Genomic DNA, 18,012 nt, shown 5'->3' on the forward strand with positions numbered 1-18,012 from the left:
CAACTAATTTTGGATATTTCATTCCGGCAAAACTGGGTGGGAAAATGCTGGGGAAAAAAAACAACAAGGGACCGAACATTCGGAAGGTGCAAAACGGTAGCACCAGATGGCAGGTGGCTGGCAGGGTGGAAGGGAGTGAAAAAGATGTTTGGTTAACTTGAGGAGTGAAAAGCAAAAAAGAAAAAGGAAGACTTTTAACGAGCTAGCAAAGAAAACGAGTGGAAAGTTACATCGTTATGCACGATATATTTGATATCGCGTTTGGAATGGAACTCATTCCCGCAAACATTCGAACGATACGGAAAGCAAATATGTTTCGACTTTGCCTGATTAGATTACATGCGTTTAGTATTTGTCAAATGCACTTTAGGCGAAAGCATCCAACAATTGTGACTTATTATTGATAATAAAGCACACACTGAACTAACTATAATACCAACATAAATATATTGGGATATGATGTTAACAACTAGATAATTAGTTCCTCTTTCACTGCAAGTCAATAAAATCGAGCCCATTAATTTCTTAATGTAATTTAAAAACAATCTTTTCATTCCCATAAGAACAGACATGCAATAAGATACTGGGACAGTAAATTTTTGTGTCATTTTTACTACGAAAACTGCTATAATTTTTTAAATGGAAGATTTTTATATAATAGGAAAACATGCATATTTAAATGTTGTCGTTTCTACATAAATTTATTTAGAGTGCTGTGATAACAATGTTTTTTCCCATTTCTTTGACGTTTCGACAAAAATCGTCAAATACTCTAAATTTTAGACGTTTTGTTTTGTTAGTAGATGCTATAATCCACTACTTCATATTATAGAATGCAATAGAGATGCTATAATTTTGAGCAAGTGATTAAGAATTTACAGCAAAATATGATATATAAAATAAAAGAAAGCGATTATAGCAGTTATGAAATATATGCTATAATGTATATCAAAAATCGATAAGGAAATGGCAGTTCTTGAAAAGTTTTAACAAAATAGTGTAAAAAAACACCTGATAAATGATTTTGGTTCAGAGGTTTTCAAGACATTATTTGAGACATCTTTTTTTTATTATTGCTTATAAGCATTAATTTGCAGAGGTGGAAAAGCTTTTTAAAGTCAACAAAAAAGTTTAAACAACTACAAATTAAGTCAATAATGATATGTGATGCAAATTGACCGTATCCCACTCATTTAGGGGATAGGATTTTGTTGTTTTGTCTGCATAGCCAGTATAAAATGTAGACAATAATTTCCATCACCAATCGCGATAGGTAAAACTTTCTTCTTTCTTTCCAAGAAAAACAAATCTTTTACCCAACAATTTTCCCATCCGTCATACGCGGTGGACACAGTGCGGACCCATCACACCGGTATTTTTAACCGTTTAATACATCATACACCATTTCGCACCTTTGTTGGCTATTTTTACATACCTGGTGTTGTCCGCACGCTGCTACCCAGAGCGAGCGCGCGTACACACTACTTGCGCCCGGTTTTTTGTCGAAGCTCATGGAAAAAGAATTTTTCCCCATCCTCCATCCCTAAAATTCAACCCCTCCTCCTCCTCCTTCTCTTCCTCTCACACCCTTTCCCCGTATGCAACCCCCTCTCCCCCGGTACCACCCAACGTAGAAAAACTGAACCCGAGAAGAAAACTTTCCGCGCTGGTGAGGCCGATTGGAAATAAACCTTCGCAAACCGTGCATGCGAGTGCGACATGCGATGCGACAAACAAAAAAAAATCACACACAAACTGAAAGACGCTAGAGCAGAACGGCAGAAAAAAAAAACGCACACTGTTGCTCGCATAGTTCAAACCCTACACCTGCTACAGCTGAACCCACCCAAATCCACGCGTTACGCTTCCGGGACCCCGGGTTGGGAGTTGGCCGGTTGGCGAAGCGGCTAAACGAAAAAGGGGTTAAAGTTTTCGCGGTGTGGGCGAAAACTTTTCCGCTGCCCGTGCGGACATTTTATGTGTGCCAGATTTCGTTCTTGGGTTTTTGTGTGTTTGGTTTCACTTTTTTTTATTTTTGCGTGTGTTTGCTTCATAGTTTTTCGGACAAATATCCTGATCCGCACTGTGAAAACACGGTGCCATTTCCTTTCGTTTGGGCCGTATTGTTGCAACAAGCGAGAGTCCACACGTGAAGGGTTTCCGCCCGGTGTGACGATAGAACGACAACGCTAAGACTGGAGAGAGAGAGAGAGAGAGAGAGAGAGAGAGAGAGAGAGAGAGAGAGAGGGAGAAGGGAGCAGAAATTACAATAGCTAGGCGTATGATGAACCAAATGATGAATTCCCCCTGCATCATCCCCCCCAACAACCCTCCCACCCTAGGGTAAGGTCGCCCTTAAGGTCCGGTCTGTTCGGTTTTTGATCCGCTTGCTCTACCGTGAGCCGTTGTTGTTCCGTTGGCTCTGCTATAAATATCCAGCACCACCGTTCCCTTTTATTTTTACATTTCCATCCATCCCGCGCACACGGGTGCGATCGGACGACGCTGCACGCGAGAATGAAATAGAAAGGGAAAGACATACGGAGCCGAGCCGGAGGGAAAATAACATATTGATGGTCCAGGGTTAGGTTAGTTGGGTTCCTGTTTATGTACGTGTGTATGTCTGTATGCGGTTGTTTTCACAATCTGCCGCCCAGCCGAGTGCGACCCGGCGTGGCAGCCGAGACGATGCAAGCGAAAATTGCATAAAAATCCACACACCGCAATGCCAACGACCGTTGTGCATCCGGCATGCCGGAACACCTTGGGTGGGAGGCAAGACTAGATCATCTAAACAAGTAACACTAAACCATTACGGGTTGCTCGGGTATGGAAACGAAACCTAAAAAAAAAAAGAAATGTGCTCTAAAACTACCCTCGAACAGCGAACTATTTTATGGCTACCTTATGGTTAGTACCTTGCGCTACATTCCGTAACCTTTTTCGTATGTTTCTAAACGAAGCAACACACTGGTGATATACATTCCTTAAGTTGATACTCAACAAACAATAGTTACAACACACGTGAAGAAATTAGATTTAATATGCCAAAAACCACATAGTAACACACCAGGTTGTAACTTTTATAGCGTTGCTACTGATGCTACTGACACGGAATGATTGTTTATGGCAAGTTTATTTCTAAATGTTATTCTGTTCTATTACGGGGAGACACTCAGAAGTTTGTAACTAAGACACCCGAATTCGAATGACGCGCTATGGAATTCACCTTGTGAATTTTGACCAGGCGTTAAAAGGGTTAAAGAATATTTAGCTCAAATATCGTATTTACATTATATTCGGTTCTCGGCACGGATTCGGCAGTCTGCTGGGATGTCAGATAAGTTAATAGCTCGAAAAAGATTCCAAACATTCATGAGATCTTTTAGAAAATGCGATTTAATATGAAGTCTTATACCTATACCCATTACGATCCGCTTTTATCCTTATTTTATTCACTTTTCCCCTCAACCACTTTTCTCACTCCTTTAATTTCAACCCGTCGCCAAGGTTTCTTCGTCTCCGTCTTCTATCATATAACCTTCCTTCCTAATCTTCTCTGTATGTATTCCTATTTCTGCATTAACTTTACAATAGTTTATAGTAATTAGTAATCATTTTTTAACCGAGAAGGCAGACGTTTGAGTAAATAAATGTTAAATGTCTCGATGAAGAAGACTGAAGTTGCCTTTTGAAATACTGTGAATATCGCAATTATTTTCTTCCTAATCGTCTTTATTCAGGAAAAATCTACAACTTTCGGATGCTTAGTATCACATTAACCCATTTGTCATTAACCCCAAATTTTGTTATTATATATTTTTCTGTTATTTGTTTTAATTTCCCATCCCTTTTATTTGTTAACATATCAAACTCCATATTAAACCATTAAAAATTATTGTACTCTTCTAACAAGAAATCAATCTTCAACTAATTATGTGTGTCAGGCCCTTGGCCTGCCTCAATATACGCTCCATTGGGTCATTCATATAGATTTGACGCCGGACGAGATTTGAACACCGTTGCGCAGTTAAAACGTGCGTGTATAGTGAGAACAACTATATGAAGCGGTTGATACACGGTTGGAAGAACGATTTGACACTTTTTGAACACGGTACGCTCGGCAGCATTGTACCAAGGTCGACAACATAATAAACAACCTTGACAAATGAAACAAACCCTTAACCGTTTGTTCTCCTACAGTGTGTGACATAACTGTACGGTCATTAAGTTTTGAGAAGTGATACAGACAGTCCCAGAGCTAGTTACGGATGATGTTTTATGATATAATTAGGGGTGAAATAAGCTTTTTGTATGTTTTTATTGTAATTTACAAAAAGTTAGATAAGTAATGGTAGTATAGTAGTATGTATAGTAGTTGACAGGTCGAAAAATAATTTACATATTCACTAAAACAATGAAGGCAACATGAATTTATACAGTTTTATCGATATTCTTCTACAGTTTTTCGCAAATGCTTTAATTATTGCTGCATTTCAAATTAAAATAATATAAAAAAAATAGTACATTGTTGTAGTTTAGAATGGATCTGTTAACTGAAAACAAATTCTTTGCATTTATAACAAAACAAGAACAAATCATTGTCTGTTTAATGATTCTATTCTTTATTATTGTTTAAGATAGTTATTGAAACCCTTTCACCCAGTGCATGAGTATGGTGCATACGTCGCTAATATGTCTGCTATTATTATATAAAACCGCACCGTAATCGATGCGCTCGGGACATTTTACAGACCGTGGCAGTTTGAAATTCTCGCTTTCCGCAAACGCCACCCCCCCCCCCCTCTCCCCTCCCCCCCCCCCCCTCATCTAGCCCCTCAGCTAGAAGAGAAACGATATTTGTTTGTTTATCCTTTTCCGTCTCACCGTCTTCTGCGCTGCACCGCGTGGTTTGGATGCACTCCAAGGCCGATCTTCGGTCGCTGCGTTGCGTGCTTGCTACGTCGATGGTAAACCTCCGGTCACAACAGCAGGCGCGGGGAGGGAGGGGGGGGGGGGGGGGTTTCTCCGCCCTCCACCATTTTTCCGATGCACTTTTCCGATGTTGTCACCCATCCCGTCCGAGCGCTTCTCGTGTACCCCTTTTTTGTCACGTGTTTATAATGTACTGCTTAAATTATCACCTATCGAAAGTCGCCTATTTCACACAACCTCCAACACCTCCGCTCCGCTCCCAACAACCACCCCCTCACCCCCTCACAAACCTGCTAAAAAAAGGGTTGGAGTGAGCAGTTTCGGTTACCCCTTACACAGTTACAGCGCGAGTTGTTGCTGTTTTTTTTTGTTTTTTTTGCTGAAGTGGTGCAAAATTTAACGACTGAAAGCCGTGACCTAAACGGCAGCAGCCAGTGGAAGCGTCGGAAGCGCTAGTTCGGCATATGTCGTGAAAATATGGCACTGCACTGCAGTGCCACTCGACCCACCAGCTCGCTAAGTTTGGAGGTGTGCTACAACCGAAAAACGAACAAAAAAAATTAAAAGAACACATGATGGACTGGTAAAAACAACAGAACATGGGACCGAAACGGCACGGTATATATGATTGCCACTTTTACGACTTTCCGGGCGTAAAATGCAACGCAGCAGTTAATATGCGGCCCCACCGGTCACCGCACACACTTTCACCCCTTTCCGGCTGGCTGCCGTGTGCATTCGGCGCCATTCGGCGGTAGGCTGGTGCATTGACGAGATGTGCTGATTGAGCTGAAAGATGATCTCATTAGTTTCTATTTGTTCCAAGGTACGATCCCCAGTGGTACGCCTCCAAACCGTACGGATTGGCGCAACCCATGGCGCGTTCGGCCGGGTGCAATTTTTATTACAGTCGATTTTATTATCATTTTTAGTGTGGTCGCCTGCACGCCAGCACAACTTCACGGCAGGAACCCCTGCGGGGGTGTTGTGGGGAGAGTGAGCACGCAGTCCCGGTTCTAATGGGTTGCACGCGCGCGCGTACGCAACGTACCGCTTGGGGTATCGCTGCACTTTTGCAAAACTACTTCAAACTGAGCGCTCGCGCGCTTACAGAGGCTGCTGCTAATTTTACGACTATTATTATGACCTCGGGGCCTGGGTTTGGGTGGTGGTGCGCACGGGTAAGGACCTACCGCGGCAAAACCGCTGCCGACAGAACAGTCAATCTATGTCCTTCCGTTGCAAATGCGTCATAAAAGCTATGGGAGCGAAATTTTTGGATGGTCGTAAAATTATGTAATTTATGCTTGCATTTTATTTGGCCACTCTTGCCGGTCCAGATGTTGCGGTTTACAGTTCCATGTTCTTCATCCATTGCACTTTTAAACGATCTTTAAATCATTACTTTTTAATGGCAAGAGCAAGAGTTTGAGCTAATTAAGTAAGAAGCGTCTTAATATCCCAAAATTTCTTCACATCCTGTGTAGAATGCTATATGCTAATATAATTGTCGCACTCTGTTATGAGAGTTGGTGGTAGAATTAATGTAAATAACTCAAGTTCTCAAGGGTAGGAGTATCCAGCGGCAAGTCAAGCTAGTTAAAATCGGTAATGCACCACTGAGCAACAATCCAATCCCTCGCAAGAAAGAGTCCAGATGCATATCCAACACAGAAGAATCTAGATGCAATCGAGATATCCAGATGCATCGATGACGTAAATGTCCTAACGGACCATCCGGCATAGGTGCTGAGGCTTGAGGAGTTGTTAGTCCATAGGCACTTCGACGAATCGGGCAGTTCCCTGAGCGGACTTCTGTGGCAAGAAGAGGATTCTCTATGAAGATTGAGATGAACAATCCCAAAGAAAAAAGATATCCAGATGCATTACCCAAACCAACAAAGTATTCACCCGATTCTTGATTTTTAAGAGTACTTGTTGCGGTTTGTAAGTTTATATAGAAATATTGGAACTAAGGCCTCAGATCACAAAGAGTGGTTATACGATTACCATGATTCTAGTAAGCAGGGTATATGACACCTAGCAACACAGATTATTTGCAGGAAATCTAAGTCTGCGGATCTAAGCAGGATGCATCAATTTTATAGCAGATTTAACTAACCTTATACCAGCAACTTAGCTGTCGCAAGTCATAATGTTACAGTAGACGGCCAACGAAGGAACGACGAAGGAGCTTGATATGTCTGATAAACATCGATAGACTAACATTAAATTCTTCAAATTTAATCTAAAGTACTTAATGTTCGTAATTCGTAAAGCTATCTAGACCTAGACGATCTAGACCTCAAGGATTCATACTGATCTAAAAAAAAGGCAAATTAGAATAGATATAATCAAGTTTTTTAGATTAGATATTATTATAGCAAAATTTAGTATATTGGTCCGTAAGGGTATATCTATTATATTACACTGTTTCGAACCACAACAAACAAAACAAAAGTATTCAACAGAATTGTTTATTTCCAAACAGTTTTTGACAACTTTCCCATTGACTTTTGTGCTATTTTTTTTAATTTTGCTGATTGTATACTTTTTGTATGTAAACAAAGCTTCACCTTCAAATATGCACCTGACGTACGCACTGGACCTTCGAAAGCGGAAATTTAAAAGCTACCCTTGCGTTGATGGCCTGGTAACAACCCTGGATGACTAATCTCCATCGGGTCACACGTTTCGCTCACTTGCTCCTGGGAAAAATAAATCAAACTTTACGTGCCCAAAACGTGAAAGTGTCGTGTCCATACACACGAGTTACTGTTTTGCTATAAACCGGGGCTAGTCCCCCCGCTCACTCGTTCGCTCCTTTCTCCAGTTTGCCACCACACCCTCACTACCCCACCCCCAGGAAGTGTGGACGGACTAATTAACGCAAATGTGCCGAAATGTGCCGATGATAGAGTGAAGCACTGTGGCAAAGCAGATGGGGTACAAACGCAGACATGACAGTGAAAAATTTATCGCTCGTAAAGTCAATTGCTAAATTACACAGCTGAGAGGCGGCACAAGGATATGACTGTCAAGCAGAGATTTTGTAAGTACTGGCGGTTTTTGATGGGTAGTAAAATGCGTTCTGCAGATAGTCAAGGCACCAGTCGAGTATTATCCCACGCCAAGTTCCGAATAATCTTGGCCGACGATCTTTTCACATGCGGTAGGAATATGCTTTATATACTAACGAATTTCATTTGTTTCCCATTATTTTATAATTGATGAGGAAGTTTATGGCGCATATGGCGTAGTCGATCATGCATTACCAATCACGTACATGCAACCTCGGCAAGCATTCCAGTGAATAAACATTTCTCCCTTTGGCGCGGAGAAGTATTTCGTAAAAGTATCGAAGCCATAGCACACGCAAAATAGCACGCCAATTAAGTACGCTACTGCGAGCGCTTTCCCGTGGTGTGATTACTATTTTCGGGTGTGAATTCCGTCACTCACGGCTCTGCTATCGGCGAGTATATTGGGTTTCATTGGGCCCGTACGCGTCCAAAGGTGTGCCGTGGATACGCGAACGGTCGCAGATTGAATGATCCTTCCATTAGACGAGCCAATTTCAGCCTCAAGACCGGCTGCAGTCGGTCCACCATTGTCACCACGGAGACGCACACGGTCGCGATCCGTGTGGTTCTGTGGAACCTTTTTACTTATTTTTTTTTTAATGTTACACGTTGCACAGTAGGCACATTTCATATAATTTGAGTACTTAATAAGAGGCTGTAAGGAAACATATATTTTACTGCTTTTGATAACATGCTAGTTTTTTTTTTAAATACACGCCATCTAGCCGTTGTCATTTAATTTAACTATATATAACAATATAATTTGAATAGAATTAATTTCGGAAAAAACAGAATAATCAATCTGTTAAACTGTTTTCCATTAAATCTCTAATTAATTATCGTTTTAAAAAGGCTTTTATTAGAGGTTTGTTTACATTTCAAGAATGTGGAAAATGTAAACTTACTTTATCCGGTAATTTTTCACTTTCTCCTTGAATTTAACGCCGTAAACGTCAAAACGCATACAAACAAACAAAACATATTTGAATAAATTAGTTTGTATCTGCTATGTTGTAATTCACAATTAGAAACAATAGCACCAGACCATTCAACACAAATTATCAAAAATAGTTAAAGATATTTATTATAAATACTTTACTCTACTGATTATAAATAAAAATAACTCTATATCAAATGTTATCGTTGTAAATTATTTGTTTTAAATTATTTTTATTGCTTTTTTTTTATTCGATCATTTCGCAAAATAATAAATAGTAAATATTTTATGTATCATAGTTTTTCAGTGAGTGTTCAAGGCAGTATTAAAAATCTCAATCGAAACATTACCTTTGCGATGGCCTTCATAATAATAATTTTACCTTAATAATAAATATGACCAAGCAAAACGCTTCCATTTTCCCATAGTAGGCGCACCCATACCGGGGTTTGACTTCCGTGAAGCGAGAAAATTTGCTCGTGGCATCCTATAATCAGCCATCCTTTTGCACCAACTCCTATTCCCGCCCTGTACAGACGCTGATCCGATGCAGCCTTCCGCGCTGGTGAGATGCAATGCGAGATTATAGGTTCGATAATCAGCTGCATCTGATGCCTTCCTCTTGGCGGGCGGTTGGTTTTTTTTCTCTCTCTCATCCCCGCCTCAGCACATTGCCACAACGTGACAATTTTGCCCGATGTCATGCAAGTTGCGCTAGTTAGTGTGCACCAACCCACCGACTGGCAATTTATTTACCGCGATAACCCAATGGTTGATCAACCCCACCCCCTCCCCTCATTTTGAGTGGAACAAAATGCACCGGCTGCATTCGTGAACGTGCCGGAATGTGCGGTAGAAATCGTTAGTCTACCAAACCGCGTAAACACACTATCACTGCACGGCCTTTCCATTGCGCGGGTCAAAACAAAATACACACCAACCAAGTGGGGTTACGAGAGGGGTTGGGGGTAGTGGGAGGTGGTGGTTATGGGGTGTGGAATGATTGGACACACACACACACAAAAGGCTACAACTCGTTTGATGGGTGTTATATAAGCAGACAGTTGGCACTAGTTTTGCACAAGCACAAGCCCATTTTCATGCTCGGCGTTTTTCTTCTGTTTTCCTTCCTTTTTGTTGCTTCTGCGCCCTTTTGGACCCCCTTCCCTCCAACTACTCCCTGTGTTGATCTGTTGATGTTTGTTTTGTTTCCATCACGGTACGGCAAGCTGTTGTTGCGGACATTAAACAAACTTCAGATAAGCAACAGCGAACGCGTGGATGGTTCTATTCGCTGTACGCCACATCTTATCGACCCGACCGAAAGGGATGAATTGGTTTGCGACAAAATTGTTGTCGTGCACGGTGTGGCGCTTGCATCTGCAACACACACACATGTGGAGCGCTAGCCAAGTCGGGCAAACAGTGCGGAACAGTGGCCCGGCGCAAGATAACAACCTTCGTCGTGCGTATAATTCTAGCACAATTTACAATACACTTAATGTGGCAGCCTGGTTGTGCTTTTATTTCTATTTACCTTTTACTGTTTCATTCTAGGGGTTTTTGTACCGAAACTGTAGGTGATTTTTTTCTTTGTTGCTTAATTCCCCTTCGGAAACGCAAGTTCGTCGGCTGTGGTGGCGTTTAAGTCATTTGTAAATAAAACACCTGTGGGTACATTATTCGAACCGAGCAATGTTATTTAACGACACAAACCATATTTAAATGCATTTACTGCGCAAATGTAACGCCTAACGAGTAACGCTTCAGTATTAAAGTATTAATAATTCAAGCATGTTTAATTGTGGCTTAAGTGAAGGAAAACATATTTTTGTTACGAATTTTTTTTTTTAAACTTACGCCGTGGTACAATATCCACACCATCCCTAATCCTACCGACCGCTTGTGTGTGATTAGAAGTTCAAACACCTTGTGTGATGCAAACGGTGCATTGATTAGCGCCTACCGCGACCACCGCAAGAAGCGTCAGATTCGTCACACACGTAAGAAATAGTTTGTTATTTCACACCAGTGGCAAAATCCACAAGCAGCTCGCCACCACCAAACCCTCGGGGTGTATCCCGCACCTCTCTCTTCTCCTTCTTCTTCCTCCTTCCACTGAAACCCTGCTGCTCTTTCGCCAGCCTTCTTCGTTTGCTCATAATTTGTGCAAATTGCTCGATAATTATCGCAATAATTGCACTCCTATTGCGCCTGTGCCACCCGGTCTGGGTCAGTCGTCGATGGATGGAAATTTCGCCACAAATCCACTGGTGCGAACCGGCACCAACAAGGAGCGTTGTCTTTTCAGGGAAGGGAGCTTGTACGGATGGGTTGAGCGTCAACGGTGGGGAGGGGGGTTCCTATATATTATTAATGATATTTGTCAACAATGCGAAGTGAGTGTCCGAACAAATATCCTTCACCTGGCAAAAGAATATGTACCTTTATGGCCCTGGCACAGTGGGACAGGAACGGACATCTTGTTATTTTATTATTTGATTTCGCTAGATTTCAATAAATTTAATGAAAAGAGGATAGGCAGCTGATAAATTCTGTAATATTCTATTTATATTATCTATTAATATGCAAACAATTATTAAATCCTTTTAATGTAGTCTTTCCTTTATTTAACCCATAGTATCAACGTGGATTATTTTCAGTTTAATATCTTCTAGGGAAAGATTTTCAAACTTTTAAAATTAATAATCCCCAGAGATTCATTAATCGTAAAAGATATTTATAAATTCTTATAACTTTATTCGTATCTGACAGATCTACAAATCCTTATAGAACCATGAATCTTCAATGATTCCCCAAAGATTCAAGACTTCGGAAAGATTCAAGAATTTTCAACGATTCAAGTAATTTAAAGATTCCACAATTATCAAAGATTCAAGGAGTCTGAAAAGATTCACAATTTCTCAAAGCTACAAGGATTCTTGATCTATCCGGGATGATAAAGTTATAGAATTTTTATGTTTAAAAAAATTAAAACTTTAATGATATATTAAGAAGCGTTATTGTTACATCAGCGTTATTGTTCTATCTTTATTACACACATGAGATGATATTAATGATTTGATAGTAGAATAATTCTTTGCAATTGAAAAAGAGAAGAACTTTAATTATCTCATCATTATATTGATTTGACACATCAAATTTTCTTTACCAACTATTTTATTGTAAGAGAAAACTTAATTCGTACGCCGATTAGCCTAAACTGAACCATTGTCCCCCGCCGTGGTAGTAAATGCGTGATAAATGCCCCATCCGTCATTTAAATGGTATGCAGTAAAGGTTGAAGAGGAGTTCCGGAGCGATCCTGAACGTTGTGGATTTGTGGCCGGTTCCGTGTCGATTTCTCTCCGAAGCCGGTCGAAGCCCTCGACTGACCTTTTTTTGTTTTTTTGTTTTTTTGTTGGGCTCTGTGGCCACAACGGGACGTTTTAAGGTGATCGTTTGCCTTTTTTCACGGTTATGTCCTTCCCATACCGATTGGTGTCCCTGTTGGGGGTGGCCTTCGCGAGGGAGGGTGAAAAAGGGAGGCACACATAAAAAACTCGTGTTAAAAATCCCTATCCGGCCGTCGTTTCGTACTCTTCCGGTCGAGGTGTAAGGCATAAAAGGCGAATTCCCGGCGGAGGTTTTAGCAGAGTGTGAAGATTACTGATGTCTTTCTGTTTTACGTTCCACTCAATTGAGCAATTATTTTAGCTGATTGTGCTGATGCTTAACACCGAAGGGCAAGCGCCACAGCACTCACTCGTTACTGCGCAGGTGTGAAACAGACAAGGGGATGCATTAAATACGTCACCTATCCGTTAACAGCTTCCAAATCACCTTTCCCCGCTCACCCACGCAGCTAGGAAGCAGAATGTTACTTAAAATTATCAATGCTAATTGCCAGAAATTTTTATTGCTCCCCCCGTTTTTTTTTTGCTTTCGCTACATCGACCAACTGTCTGCAAAATCCGTCCGTCCAAACATGTCGCCACAAGGACACGCGACTTGGGCGCACTCGCGCTCGCGCGCCTACCATCCCTTTCTCTTGCTAACCTTCGAATCGACCGACCAGTCGGTCAGTACAGCGTGCAGCATGCAACGCGTCTCACTGATACAGTCCATAAATGTCTGTCCTCCGGTCCTCCTTCCAGCGCTGGCTCCCCTTTGCGGATACTCCACCCAATGTTCGATTAATTGAATTTTAACCGTCATGCACACACACCCCGACACGCACGGAAACACACGTGACACGCGACACTCATATCGTACGTTTGCCATTTTTCCTTCCATTTTAGGACAGCCCGCAGCAGTTCCGTACGCGAGGCCGCAACGTTTTGCGAAGCGAAAGTCACCCGAAACGACGCGACGACATTTGCATCTGGCCAGTTACAAGGTACCGACCGCCGTCAGTTGTCCACGGTCCTGTGGCGAGTGTGGTGCATCTCCGGTCAAAGAAAAAAAACACACACACACCCAGAAATCAAAACAAACCCGAGACGCGGGCCGTGTGTTTCCATTTGCGTTTATTTTGTTTTTGGTTTCGTGCATGAAACGAACTGTCCAACAGCGAAGATGACGGCCGGTGTTACCGATGGCCGGCGGTACCAGTAACGCACCGCACGGTACAGCGTCAATCGTCAACCAGGATGGCCGATAGTGGTGGACCCGGGGCGAACGGGTCTGCGGGTGGTATGCCGCCGACCCGCGGCCACACGGCCCCCGGCCCGGGCGGACATCTAACCCACGGACGTCCGGTACACCCGGCTGCAGCACCGCCGTCGCACACCAGCATTCCCAAACCGGCGTCCAACACGGTAAGTGCTAGACATTACGACCCGCTTAAACTGTGTGATTTTGCTATAAACGTCACTTGTACGTAGATTCTCTACAGTGAAGGAAAAAATAACTCGTATCGATAATTAACTCAATGCATGAAACAAGCATTAAATTACAGATTTTTGATACTTAAAAACGCCTTACTTGAAGACTTTACGCCAGCTGGCCAGAAACCTGAGTAGATTCTTAATTCTAGCTTTTAGAGGATATCACGATCGACTTCCTTCTCGCTTAGACCTCAAAGTTATTAAAGAAAACTCTTAGTTTGAGGTTATGGTGGAAAAGGTTCCCTAGGATGCGTCTCAGAGAAATTTCGAGAGTTGTCTCTTGGAAGTAAAGAATTAAAAGGGGTTTTACTTGTTCAGGTCCTTAGACAATTTCTTCACATGATGGGCAGAGCTCAGGACAAGCAAAGTTAACATCTTCTCTGTTAAAATACTTCTGTATGCAGGCGGAAGTTTCCGGAAAACATGCTGTGACCACTATCCCAAATATTCCTTAAAGTTTCATAAGAAAAAATAACTACAGTCAGTCCCCGAGAGACTCTAGTGCAGAGCGGACCGCTATAACCCGTGAAAAATCCGCGTAAGTCGAACCCTGGTGCAATTTCGTTTATACTTCAAAATCACAGAGTCGACCTCTTTCTCTGCACTTAATTTATTCGCCGAATCAGACGATTTTTAGAAAGATTACAATGCAATAATTTAGAAAGAACCTTTTTGCTTAGATATTGTGCTATAAACTAGCTCATCTGTCAAATTTCCAAAAAACCGCGTATCTCCGAATCCGCGTATAAGAGGAACCGCGTATCTCGGGGACTGGCTGTAGTTGGTTAACTTCAGCTACGTGAGTTTTTTTCAATCTCCAATCTTCTTGGTGGCCAACTGGACGTATTTGTCCTGTATACCGGTTCCTTTAAGTTAGGATGTAGATCTCCATTAAGATTACAATACTGCGCCTCGTCTGTAAGAAATTTTTTACCAACACCTTCAAGCACAATCGTATTTTAATACAACTTCCAAATAGTTTGGTCTATTGCTCCGGTCTCATTAAGGAACGAAGAAGTCACTTTGTCCTTAATGTTCATCTTCTGCTTCTGCTGCACTATACTGTCAGGTCTAATGTCAGATCACCCGAATTAAATTGCTTTCCGTCTATGTCCTCTCCCTTCAGAAGAAAGTATATATTAAAAGTGTCTGATTGACTATACGTACATTGGGGCAGATCATACCATAAGTTAGAAAGTTTAAGCTTTCAGCCTGAATCTGTCATATAATCCACGTACCGGGCTGTATAATTCTACAAAGATTCGTAAAGGACATTTTCACATACAGAATGACTTAAGGGATCATTCTCGCGGAACCATAATAAGAAAAAAATCCATTTACATCCACCCATGAAGTTTACCACCAACAGGCTGCGGCTCGTGCATCATAATGTAAACTATCCGCTATAATACTATAAAAAATTATAGCACAACAAAACACTCCCCACTGGTCCAAATACCACAGTATCACAGTCGCGCTGCAGAATGGTGGCTCACGTAACGTCCATTACATCATTACCTGCCGCACGCGAGAGCGGAAGCGGAAGTATTGCCACCCGGTGACGGTGAGGGTACGTACGCGTAACGGGGGTTAGCTTCCGGATGCGTTTATGCTTTCGCGCCGCTACCGTAATTTGATTGCGCTCCCTTATTCGGGCAGGTGTATGTCGGTTTGGAAGTTGGTGCTCTCTGTGCACACTGTTTCCACTCCAGCAGAAGACACGTCATGCGTTGATAGACAGTTTTTTTTTGCGTTACAAAAGAAACATTCGCCACAACATGTTGTGCGCCGTAATGTTCGCTATTTGCATTACATTTAGCACATTATTAGTCGATGGCGGTAATAAAGATCGAGACGATAAATTACAGCAAATAGTAAAAGGAATATAAAACCATTAAAAAACAGCACCAACCAAATCACAACCAGTAAATTGATTCAACCATAAAACGGGTCCCTTCACATCGTCATTCACTTCGGATATAAAAATCAATAATAAGTGATATCCATCTTCAGTTCGTCGATTTGTCGTTCGAACCATAAAATGTTGATCAAAAATCTCTTTTGTCATAAAAATAACCCTACTTCATGGCCCAAGAAAGGAAGCCCTATTGAAATGGTAGAGTGATGGAAGAGAATCAAGAGGGTCAATTACGGATGTGCCTTTTATTACGTTTCGCCATTGCTGGAAGCCTTGCAAATGCACCCGCCGGTGATGCTAAAATCACAACAGCAACGACCAAACATCGCACAAGCACGCTGCGAACGGAAGGTAACATTGCAGCATAGTTACTTTAATTTGAAGTTGTGCCATAAAATTATGGCTGATTAAAGCGGATGATTTTATAATGCATAACATTAAGCTGTACAAGAGCTCGTTGCATCCGAAGAGCGCTGTACAAACCCGAAATGAAGAGATATATAAATACGCCAGTCGGCGGTACAGATGTTTGCAAAGGTTCCAACAATTTCTAACCTCCACGTGTCAGACATTCTAAGTAGCACACGGCAGTGGACAGAAAGGTCGATGCATGTGACCATTTCCAACAGTAGCCGTCCATCGTGTGATGTGGTCCAATTTTATAGCTATGAAATAAGGCTCATCACCGGGTGACAATTTACGACTCTTTGTCACTTGGCACCGGCACGGTACGGTCCCCGCATGAATTAAAATCTATCTATCGCTTCGGGTTCGTAAAAAATAATATCCTTCGCCGCGTGCACGTCCGGGAGCATATGTTCTTTTTTTTTCCCGCAATTGAACAGAGTAATGATTGGAAATATACGCGAACTGCGGCGGTATTGAACCACCGGATTCCCAGACGAGATGTTCTTCCACCCGGACTGGCGATAAATTCTTCCAGAATTGGTTTCACCATTCACCAAAACAGTGTAAAAGGCACCGCTGGTACACACCAACGCGCCAAGTGGTTAGTAATTAAAATTAGAACACCAAGTAGTGGTCCCGGTTGTGTCGCTGCTAGTTTGTGTCTGGGCGTTCGGTCCACTCGGAATATTTCTTTTTTTGTGTGTGCTTTTACCTGCTCCAAAGCTGCCAGAGGGCCAGGCAATGGAACGTCCGGACCACCGAAAATAGTGCCGTGCGCAGAAACACGGGATGATCGTTTGAAGGCATCCGGTGCAAATGCCGCCAAAGTGCGATGTACCATCTAACGCCCCTGAAGGTAGGTTAGAACATACTGAAACAATCAAACAATTCTGGCCGGGTGGGTGTTGGTTGGAAGTGAATTTTGCCGAGTACAACCCTTATTGTGAGTTGGGGTGTTTCTAAGAATATCTCAAGAAATCCCTGAAAGTCTCAACTGCCTAATAGCACCTCAACATTCCTCATCGTCTTAGGAGACTTGAGGAAATCAGTGAAGAAATTCATCACAAAACGATTGCTGCTTGTTGTTGTGGTTTGCCTTATCAACCGGGATATGGAAGTAGATCGTCACACCTATAGAAGAATGAGGAATGGGGCTTGATAACATGCTACCGGTGTGAATTTACATCAGCACTGTGCGGGGTTGCAACAATCGATGAAGGAAGGAAGCAAGGAATGTAGATCGATCTGCACATTTTTTTCAGAACTCTCTTCCGCACCTACTATCCGGCATAGATTGTAGAGTGAAAAAGTGTTTTCTTCCTGTAAGGAAATCCCTCCAAGAGTCGGATCACACCATCCGGCATTGTTGAAAACCGAAACATCCCTTCGAGCACCTACCTATGCCTCGTTGGCATTTTAGCTCGGGGTAGTGTAAGGCCATTGGGTCTACTAAAAATAGGTGCGTGTGCACTATTCGAGCGCGCATTGCATAGCGGTAGTAGCACCAAAACTCCGCCCTCTTCATTTTACAACCTTGTCGGTACAATAATGCACGCCCTGCCGACGACGAGAATTTCGTTTGAACACTTTTCGTATATAATTGCTGTAAAGGGTGACCCTTAGATCTGCCCTACCCGATAGAACAAAGCATGTGTTGATGCATTGATATCGAGTATGCTTTGATCCATCTTCAGATGTTGAAATCAAACGTAGAGAATTTGATAAAAACCGACTTGCACGGCTTTCATGTCCACCAGCAACACTTTGATTCTGCTCAAACCCCTTTGATTTGTGTCAATAGCATACGACCTAAGTCTTTCATGTCCTAAGCCAAACCATCGC

The 18,012-nt window shown here is 42.2% G+C and overlaps 1 protein-coding gene and 1 long non-coding RNA gene across 2 annotated transcripts in view; both read left to right on the top strand.

Annotated features, from left to right (window-relative positions):
- LOC128306317 (uncharacterized) overlaps positions 1–13,460 on the top strand; it is a 35,004-nt gene extending 21,544 nt beyond the window's left edge. The window contains exon 3 of the long non-coding RNA XR_008287587.1: positions 13,257–13,460. This is a non-coding gene — a long non-coding RNA (uncharacterized LOC128306317). The remainder of the gene's footprint in view (positions 1–13,256) is intronic.
- A 92-nt stretch (positions 13,461–13,552) lies between these two features.
- The window catches only part of LOC128306316 (uncharacterized), a 39,361-nt gene continuing 34,901 nt past the window's right edge, over positions 13,553–18,012 (top strand). The window contains 2 exon segments of the mRNA XM_053043779.1: positions 13,553–13,587; positions 13,589–13,775. Of these exon segments, the coding sequence (XP_052899739.1) occupies positions 13,553–13,587; positions 13,589–13,775 (222 nt within the window).

This window comes from Anopheles moucheti, chromosome X (assembly GCF_943734755.1).
Source record: "Anopheles moucheti chromosome X, idAnoMoucSN_F20_07, whole genome shotgun sequence".
Taxonomy (NCBI): Eukaryota; Metazoa; Arthropoda; class Insecta; order Diptera; family Culicidae; genus Anopheles; species Anopheles moucheti.